At 36.5% G+C, this 10,574-nt stretch overlaps 1 protein-coding gene across 1 annotated transcript; it reads right to left on the minus strand.

Annotated features, from left to right (window-relative positions):
- Positions 1 to 7,352: 7,352 nt before the first annotated feature.
- Positions 7,353 to 10,461, minus strand: LOC137955254 (ATP synthase subunit epsilon, mitochondrial). The gene is made up of 2 exons (XM_068802117.1): positions 10,178 to 10,461; positions 7,353 to 7,643 (listed from the first exon to the last, which is right to left on the minus strand). The coding sequence occupies exons 1-2, from the start codon at positions 10,371 to 10,373 to the stop codon at positions 7,612 to 7,614; spliced, it is 228 nt and encodes a 75-aa protein (XP_068658218.1). The 5' UTR covers positions 10,374 to 10,461; the 3' UTR covers positions 7,353 to 7,611.
- Positions 10,462 to 10,574: the final 113 nt, after the last annotated feature.

The raw sequence follows: 10,574 nt of genomic DNA on the forward strand, positions 1-10,574 counted from the left end.
TCAGTACAGGGAATAATGGCCAACACATCCCCTTGTAAAGGTAGATTAAATGGGTGCATTGACTTAGTGGACATATCCCTTGGGAGTAAGGAGATGTGTCTCTCTTGAGGGGATGTATCTCTCCTGAGAGGATGTATCTCTTCTAAGATGATGTGTCCTTATGAATAGTCATTAGTGTCACACCCTTTGAAAATCTATAAATTCCTCCATGGTCTTATAAGTGAGGCTAAGGCTATTTGCACACCCAGTCTGGTTGAACGGGAACAAGCTTATCACTTGTAAACGAAGTATAAAATATTATCTTGTGCACTTCAAGTTCTGTTTATATTCTTCAAGATGAAAGGTACGCTCTCTTTATTCTTCTTATTTCAATTCTATGATATATGTATCGTTTTCATGATAATGGAATTATGGAGGATTTAATATTTATTTTCTATGATGTTTATATTATTATTAGACATCAAGTCTAACAAATACAAGTGACTTTGCCTCTGCTGATAGATTATAGGTTACTATATTTTTCCATAATTTTTTTTGATTTTTTGGCTATTTATTTGTGCATGAAAATAAGCCTAAGCCTAGTTTATTGGGTCCTGGCGCCGCTGGCGGGCCTGCCAATGCGCGGGCCTGCTGTTGCTGTGTGCGGGCTACTGTGCGCGGGCTGTTGTGCGCGGACCTGCTGTTGCTGTGTGCGGGCTACGGTGCGCGGGCCTACTGTGCGCGGGCTGCTGTCCACGAGCCTGGCTTATGCGGTCCGGGTCGGTGATGACCCAGAATCATGAACCAAACCGGGTTTTTACTAATATAATGAACCAGAATGTGTTTTAAGGGTTTATTATTACCTAGAATTGTATTTTGAATAGGATTTTCATGTTATTTGGCTATTTGAAGTATTTATAATTAGTGTTATTGCATGCCTTGTTATATATTTATGTATTTGTATGTGAAAATTACTTAATTATATAATTTGCAAAATCCCCAAAAGGTAATGCATTTTGTATAAATTAAATTAATTTTATGTGTGTTTATTTTGAGTATAATTTTTTTTATGAGTTATACTAATTTTATTATACGATTAGCAAAATCCCCAAAGGGTAATGCGAATTGTATAATTAGATTAGTATGTTGTAAATTAATTCATATGAATCCCCAAAGGGTAAGTATGAATTAATTTATTTATTTGTTTGTTGGTTTGTGATTGTTGGTTGTTTATCATGTGTGGAATGATTTGCCTAGTAACTCTCATGAATCCCCAAAGGGTAAAGGGGAGTACTAGATGGTTGAAATGATTCTATAATTATGTATGTTATCCCAAATATTGAAATATTTTCTGGATGACAGGAATATCCAGTAGTAGACATAATTTTACTGAGTCCCTAAAGAAAAATGTACTTGATGGGACTAATTATGTGAATTGGTCACAACGGGTTGACTTAATGCTAAGAGGCTATACGTTTGATAAGATTATCAAAGTGGATACTCCTCCTCAAAAACCTTCCCGAATAAACTACCCTGATAATCTGAAACAATATAAGAAGGACCTTAGAAAATTCAAGGAATGGGATAATGCTAATGAAATTTCTAGGTTACATATTCTTGGGGCTCTAAGTGAGACTCTCTTGATGATTTATTTTCATGTCCCCACTACAAAAGAGATTCTCGACCAGATTGAGGCTAACTATGGTAAAAAGTCGTCTACTCACATCAATAACTTATGGCAAAAGTTCACTCGTGCCAAATGGGAAGAAAATGCTGATGTGAGAAAACATGTAAATGACTTGTTTGCCATGACAGATGAGTTACAATATCATGGTAGACCAATGGATGAAGAAACTAAAGTGGGTACCATTATCAACTCTTTACCCAAATCTCTCAAATATATTAAAGACTTTTATTCTTTGTCCAAGACAAAGTGGACTATATTTGATTTAGTTAATATGATCGACCACCAGTCTGAAAGACTCAATCCAAGTATTGAGTTAGATAAACCTTCACCTAGTGCTAACGTAGTTTTGAAGCCGAAGAAAAAGAATTTTAAGAAGAAGGGAAAGAACTTTCGATTTCAAAACTTCAAGGACAAAAAGGTCAATCAACAAAGGGTTGAAGTACATGCAAATCAACGTGTTTGCTTCTTCTGTAATAAGTCAGGACATATAAAGAAGTATTGTATGACTTTGAAAACCATGCAAGAAGGGCAACAGGAGAACACCAGTGCGTCCTTATCTCTTGAAACTTGTACTATTTATATCAAGCCTTTTAGTTGGTGGGCTGATTCTGGTGCAATTGTTCATGTATCGAATGAGTTGCAGGGTTTCAAGGAGCTAAGAAAGATTGAGGACAAAACAAGCTTTATTTACATGGGAAATGATGAAAAGGCCATCGTGGAAGGCGTGGGAACTTACCGGCTAAAGCTTGTTGATAATAAGTTTTTTGATTTAGAAGATTGTCTTTATGCTCCTTCTATGAGAAGAAGTTTATTATCTGTATCTTGTCTTGAGAAACTTGGATTTACATTTTACTTTGGAAATGGAAAGTTTCTTATGTTACAAGATGATACAGTTATTTTGAGAGGTTTTCGAAATTCTGGTCTATATCAATTGCAACTTAGTGGAAATATGGTGTTTAATGTTTCTATTTCTTCGGATATTAAAGAAAATGAATTGTATTTGTGGCATTTACGACTAGGGCATATAAACAAGGATAGAATTACAAGACTTGTGACATAAGGATTATTGAAAAATCTTTCACATAATGATTTTCCTATTTGTGAGTGTTGTATATATGAAAAAATGACAAAGATACCCTTTCCATCCAAAGGCTCAAGAAGTTTTCATGTTTTGGATAGTATTCATTTTGATATATGTGGACCTATGAATGTGAATACTCGTAATGGTCATTCGTATTTTATCACATTTATAGATGATTTCTCAAGATATGGAAGAGTATATTTACTGCATAGAAAAAATGAGGCCTTAGATTATTTCAAAACCTTCAAATTGGAGGTAGAAAATGCCACAGGAAAGAAGATCAAAACATTGCACACCTACAGAGGTGGATAGTATTGTTCGGAGTTATTATCTGAATTTTGCAAGTCAAACAGGATTATCCATATGTTTAGCATGCCTTATACACCTGAACAGAATGGTATTGCTGAAAGGAGAAATCGAACCTTACTAGAGATGGTAAGATCTATGATGACACTTGCAAATTTGCCAATATCCTTTTGGGGCGAAGCACTATTGACAACTACCTATATCTCAAATAGAGTGCCTTCAAAGTCGGTTGAGAAAACACCTTATGAGGTATTGGTCAGGCAAAACTCCTAGTCTTAACCATTTTAAAGTCTGGGGATGTGTTGCTCATGTTTTAAAACTTGATCCTAAGGACAAATTGAAGGCTAAGACTCGAAGATGTTTATTCGTTGGGTACTCTGAACATTCGAAAAGATATAGGTTATATGATCCTAAGGAGAAGGTGATTATTGAAAGTAGACATGTAAAATTCATTGAGGATAGATTTGATTGTGATGAAGATTTAGGTATAAAGTCTCACTTGGAAGAATGTGTTGAAATGTCTTCTTCTGAATCTCCTTCTAATATAGAGAATTCTACCCAAATGGATATTCGAAGAGGGACTAGAGAAAGAAAACCTAGTCAACTATTATCATCTTCAGATTTTTATACCTATGCTGGAGAAACTTATGAAAGAACAAGGTTGAATGAAGATGTTACTGATCCTGACACTTACGAGGAAGAACTCCTTGATGTGGATTCCGACAAGTGGAAGTCGGCAATGGAAGAAGAGATGGACTCTATGTATAAAAATGAAGTTTGGAAACTAGTTGATCCTCCTACATATGTTAAGCCCATTAAGTGCGTGGATTTTTACAAGGAAGAGAAATGTTGAAGGTAAAGTTGAAAGATTCAAAGCTCGTCTTGTTGCCAAGGGTTTTACTCAACAATAACGATTTATTATGATGAAACATTCTTTCCTGTTGCAAGAATACAGTCTATTCAAGCTCTCTTGGCATTGGTTGCATATTATGATTATGAATTGTTCCAAATGGATGTTAAAACTGTTTTTCTAAATGGAAATTTGGACGAGAAGATTAATATGGAACAACCACGTGGATTTGTTAGACCTGGAACTGAAGCAAAAGTGTGTAAGTTGGACAAGTCTATTTACGGTTTGAAACAAACCTCAAGATTATGGAATATCAAGTTCAATGAAGCAATTATAGCGTATAGTTTTACTCAGAATCCAGAAGATCACTGTGTTTATATAAAAACAGTGGGAGATCGCATTGCTTTTCTTACTTTATACGTAGATGATATTTTATTAGCCGGGAATGATATTCAGTTACTCCAAGGTATAAAGACATGGTTGTTTCAAACATTTGATATGAAAGACCTTGGGGAAGCTTCTTATATTCTTGGCATTAAAATTCTACGGGATAGATCTTTGCGAAAATTGAGTTTGTCTCAAGAGAAGTATATCGACACTCTTCTGGATCGGTTTCACATGTCTAACTGTATACAAGGTAAAGTACCTTATGATAACACTAAAAAGATGAGCCAGGTGGATTGTCCTTCTCGCCTCAAAGATAAGTTGGATGAATCTAAGTATCCATAAGCTTTTGTTGTGGGGAGTTTTATGTATGCTCTTATATGTACAAGACCTGATCTTGCTTATGCTGTTGGGATTCTTAGCCGGTTTCAGGCTAATCCAGGTTTCACTCACTGGGAAGGGGTAAAATGGGTAATGCGCTATCTAAAACGAACAAAGTCATATGCTTTGACTTATCAAGCGGACAAGTTGGAATTGGTTGGTTATTTCGACTCAGATTATCAAGGATGTGTTGATACCTGAAAGTCTACTTCTGGTTTTATCTTTATGTTTGGCGGAGGTGCCATTTCTTGGAAAAGCAAGAAGCAAGACTGTGTCGTGCAATCAACCATGGAGGTAGAATATGTGGTTATGAACTTAGCTACAAGGGAGGTTGTTTATCTTCGCAAATTCTTGCGAAGTTTTCTAGTGGTAGACTGTGTGGAGCGACCTATTCCTCTCTTTTGTGATAATGAATCTGCTATTTCTATCACGAAAGATCCGAAGTGTCACTCCAAGGCTAAACATATCGAAGGGAAATACTACTACATACGAGACATGCTGAGGAAGGAGGAAGTTGTTATTTATAAGATATCTTCTCCGGATAACTTAGCTGATCCACTAACCAAGTGTCTTCCTGTGACCAGTTTCACTTTCCATGTGGGGAACATGGGTTTAATTTGTTTATAATTGATGAGACCAAGTGGGAGAATATTGTTTTGTATGCATTGTGGTCTCAATGATTTGTAATACTATGTATGTCATGACATTGTAATTTATATTTCATGGAATGGTTTTGACAAAATGCATATGCTTTTGTGTGATAATATGAGTACTCAGTGTATGCCATGAGATTCAGCTTCCCTATTAGGTATGCACTTGTACGTGTATATATGAGGGTCTCAATAGGGAATGACGGTTGAGTCTCTAAATTGTCCAGGCCAATGGGATTGCATAGGCACAGTTTCCTTTACAGCTAATACTCATGCTGGTATAGAGCTTTACCCTGAGCTCCTCAGGTACTGAGTATGCTATGGATGGTGAGATGCCTTGATGTCCAACTTTTCTATTAGGTATGTACTTGTATGTATATACGGAAGGGTCTCAATAGGAAGGTAGGGTTGGATGTCTAAATTATTCAGGCCTATGGTGCTGATTAGGCACAATTACCTTAGTGGCTAATACTCGAACTGGTACAGAGCTTTACCCTGAGTTCAGGTCCGAGTATGCTATGAATGGAGACCGCTGAACTAGCAAATTTGACAAGTATGGATTTGGTTTATTCCCCAACCTTGAATATCTAAGATATACAGTGTGTAAGCCCGGGTTAACTACACATGTATATTAAAGTGTTTAAGGTAATGCCTATGGTCATAGTATGGTTTTATGTGTCAAGATTGATTTTTCATATTTTTTCGAAAATCGGAATTTGAAATGGATTTGAAACCAAGTGGGAGTTTGTTGGAATTATGGTTTCAAATATATTGTTTATAAAATAAATTACCATGATTCATATGGCATGGGGCCCACTTCTAGATGTTTTGTCATTGGATGTTCAGTACAGGGAATAATGGCCAGCACATCCCCCTGTAGAGGTAGATTAAATGGGTACATTGACTTAGTGGACACATCCCTTGGGAATAAGGAGATGTGTCTCTCTTGAGGGGATGCATCTCTCCTGAGAGGATGTATCTCTTCTAAGAGGATGTGTCCTTATGAATAGTCATTAGTGCCACACCCTTTGAAAATCTATAAATTCCTCCATGGTCTTACAAGTGAGGCTAAGGCTATTTGCACACCCAGTCTGGTTGAACGGGAGCAAGCTTATCACTTGTAAACGAAGTATAAAAGATTATCTTGTGCACTTCAAGTTCTGTTTATATTCTTCAAGATGAAAGGTACACTCTCTTTATTCTTCTTATTTCAATTCTATGATATATGTTTAGTTTTCATGATAATAAAATTATGGAGGATTTAATATCTATTTTCTATGATGTTTATATTATTATTAGACATCAAGTCTAACACCATGGCCAACTAAGTTATGACTTGTGAAGCAAGCACCGGAATTATAATAATTTCGATAAAATGAAAATGTCTCAGGCTCTTTGTTATTTCAGAATTACGCTACTGGAATACATTTATTGACTATACTCTTGTCTCCACAACACAGCTTAATTTTCAGCGGGATTTTGCCACCTTAGTCCTTTCAGCCGATTCTGTCAAGACAGATGGATCTGTTCATCCTAGAAAGAGCACAAGAGAGCAATATAAACTTTACCTTCTGATAAAGAAATGAAGAGAGCAAATCCTCTCGCACCTTTTGAATTATTAGCTGTAAAACGCATTCACTCTTAATGTTCAATAGATGGAAGCTAATATTTTGTGAAAATCTTCAGTTCATTATGTGGCCGTCTTGCTTTGTTAAACCATCTCCTTGGACATTCTCAAATTAATGCTGAAATATGTCCAAGAGCATGTCCCATTGTACATTCAGTTTCGAACAAATGAAATAAGGGGTGTGCACCACTTTTTTATTTTTATTTTCCCAAAATCAACCTTCCCTATTAATTGCAAATTCCTTGGATCACAAAGCTAATTCTTCGTCAACTTGCTTCAGCTTGTCAATATCTATTGTCCTTTTCTTCCTTTCCTGGCTCAAGATAATAAGTAATTTAGAGTTCAGAGCACTTGGTCCATGCTCTAGATGGACACTCGGCGAAAGTAAAAAACCTTGACGCTGGGGAGATATGAAACAGAAGTGCTTAGATAGCTTCGTCTAGATAAATGAACACACATCTCACTGGATGTCGAGGTCATATACATCTTCATTCAAGCAGCAAGTTAATTCAGTATACTACCAACAAATTATCATCTTTATTTAGCAGATGCAAATTGTATTCAAGCTCTTGCCAATTTTCCAAAACGAAGGCTACGATCAAACAAACTAAATATTCAAAGAGACAAACATGCTCTCACTCTACACCTTCCGCTCCACAGCTTCAACTAGTCAGCTTCAGGTGAATCTGTGCGCAGAGCTGACAAAAAAAACAGATAAAACATTCAATAGGAAACACTACTCTATGTAAAGACGCACAGAACAACAAGGATTATCAAGTTTAATTAAAGATTACAAAGAAAAACATAAAGAAGATACATAAAGAGGAATCAAGAAATATAACTATTCCAATTATGCGGTTAGCAATAACTGAAACAAACCTACACTTAAAACAGAAACCAACACCATCTAGTTTATGCTTCAAAAAAATATTAATTAATAATTCATTTATTGCTTGTCATCAGTTAATCAAACTGAAATACTCCAGCCATCAGAAAAATGTAAGTTGAGATCACTACAAGTGGTCTCTTTCAGATGAATAACTAGTACAGGTCGAGTTAGATCATAATAGGTCCAGAAAGAGATCAAAAACATAAAAAAAAAAGAACAAAAAGAAAAAGAAAAAATGAATGCTCAAAAATAGGTTTCCACAAGGATAGCAAAAATGCAGAGACAATCAGCTAAAAGTGAATTTAAAAATCAAGAAAAAATTTTCTTACCATGTCAACAGAAGACATGAAGTGGCATTAAAAGTAATAAAAACATGAATAATACACTATCCTTCTTCAGAGCTTAAATCTCCATTAAATAGCAAGTAATTCTAACAATTGAAAAGGGAAGGTATGCAAGAGACAGTACAGAGAAAATTACAATATGTATTGATAGGTACAGCAAAAACAGGTGTTCTATTGATCCTATTGCATTACAAAGGACATGCTTTATCAATCCCTACTGCTCATTGCACAAGTGGCCCGCAAGCTTTGTGGGTAAAATTTTGGACTTTGTCCATGTTACCGGACGATAGGCATTCCCTTTGCAGGTCATTTCCTACCTCAGTGTATCTACATGCCCAAGAGAGTCAATCATTTAGTTAGACAGAAAAGATAAAAGTACAAAGAGATAAGCCTTTTCTTAGATGTGAATTATGGAATTTCCCTTCTTATTTCTTTTATTGATGTGATCAGTACTTGAATCAGATGGTGGTAGGCTCAGATACACAAAATTGATGCAGGAATGGGTTTTGGGTGACAGCAGGTCATGGTTTTGCGATAAGCATCCACAACAAGAGAGAGAGAGAGAGAGAGAGAGAGAGAGAGAGAGAGAGAGAGGAAAAATAGAATTCACACTTTTCCAGAATTGAAATTAGCACTAATTAACAGTGTTAGGAGGGAGTATTGCAAAAATATGAGTAGGAAACAGGTGGGTGACAAAAAGTGGGCAGTGGGAGATTCTGCTGTCATGAGGTATGCGTAGTGTAGAGAAATCACAATTGCGAGGATGGATACCCAGTTAGGTGAGAGCTGGAACTGCTGAGGTAGCAGCCTATTTTACAAGGTAAGAAAGATTTGCCTCTCTGCAACATTGCCACTTTTTTTTGTGTTTGAAGTGACACAAGCGCAAAGCCTCTAGAAACAAGACTTCATCAAGCCATCAACATTGACCATTCTAAAACAGAGAAGCTAGAACTGAACAAAAAACTGAGAGAATGCTCTCTCTTTCATCTAGTGCATAAGTTGGCACCTTAAGGCAAAGTACAATCCTGTTTCATAAAGTTCAATCTAAATTTGCTACAGTTAATAATATAGTCCATCATAAGGAAAGTAAAAGAAGAATACATATGTAGATTAAAAAAATTCATTAAAAAACTGAAATATATAACAAAATGAAACATTATACAGTCCATTCCTTGGCCCAGACATTAACTAGCATCTATCACCTCTAAAATATTGATGACAAGCAAGGACAACCACTCACACATAACTCCTGTTCATCAAGTCCTACCGCTCAACAATTGACAGAACATTCAATTACTAGCAACGATTCTAGGTATGGGGACTCCTCTTACTTATATCTAAAGTAGAAAGTAAACTTTTCATAAGCCATCTGCAGGTTTACAGTCTCCTTTCTATTTTCTCGGTCAACTATAATTATTCAAACACATACAGACGTTCTTTCCTCGACTAGCTTTTCGTTCTTGAGAATGCAAACCATAATCAATAGAGCTCTCCAATATTTCCGGTTTCCCATCATGCACTCTACGTAACACTCAAAATCGACATGTATTATAACAGCAATATTTAGAACATTTGACTGAAAGAGATCCATTCCTTCAGGCAAATGGATCACGAGATCCGGACATAACATTTATTTAAAAACCATTGAATTGCTAGCTAAAGTAAGTAACCGATAGTCAGGGAAACAATTACTTCCAAATCTTAATATAGGTATATCGGTACTTTTGATTCACATAATACAAGCCAAAAAACATCGGTACCACTCGCTATATTACCCAATGCAACAGAAACCAGCTAGAGCGCCAGAATCTCTACAATTTAAAAAGATAAATCGATTAAAAACGCCGCGTCAGTAAGTGAATTTAGATATAAAAAATCATCCCAGATAGTCGAACTTCAGACGAGAATAGTAAATCAGAAAAACCTTAGATTTGCATGAACAAGCTATGAGATACAACAAGGAGAAAGACCTTCCGGAGAAGGGCAGGGAAACACGTACTAGGCTTTTCGGGTTTTCCATTGATCCATTTGGCGACCGCGAAATGCACCTTCTCGCGAGTTAGGGCTTCTGTTTTGAAAGGCTCCTTCAGGCAGTTTCGGACCAGAGAAGCACAGATATTGGAGTATGAAATGTAGGTCATGCCCGCCGCTCTCCAGAAGGGAACCGCGCCGCCTGATCCCGCAGCCGATGCCATTTTTCCTGTCTTCCTTCGCTCTGTTACTCGTCCAACAACGATGCCTCCTAAGAAAGCAGAAATACAATTTTATCGAACAAACGAAAACTTCTGTTGGCAGATGAATGAGCCTTCATCACGATCTGCACGTTCGGGATGTGAACCATAGATGATGCCAGTAATCTTGACCGTTAAAAATGGCCCACAATTCATGGGCTTTGC

Source organism: Aristolochia californica, unplaced genomic scaffold (assembly GCF_029961685.1).
Source record: "Aristolochia californica isolate CCGP_79_NKW_82.1479 unplaced genomic scaffold, dmAriCali1.0.hap1 SCAF_1, whole genome shotgun sequence".
NCBI classification, from domain to species: Eukaryota; Viridiplantae; Streptophyta; class Magnoliopsida; order Piperales; family Aristolochiaceae; genus Aristolochia; species Aristolochia californica.

Excerpts from the sequence above, each read along its gene's own strand:
- LOC137955254 (XM_068802117.1), bottom strand. The coding sequence starts at position 10,373 with ATGGCATCGGCTGCGGGATCAGGCGGCGCGGTTCCCTTCTGGAGAGCG. Across the intron at positions 7,644-10,177 it reads TGGAAAACCCGAAAAGCCTA|CTCTGCGCACAGATTCACCT; the intron begins GTACGTGTTTCC and ends TTTTTTTGTCAG.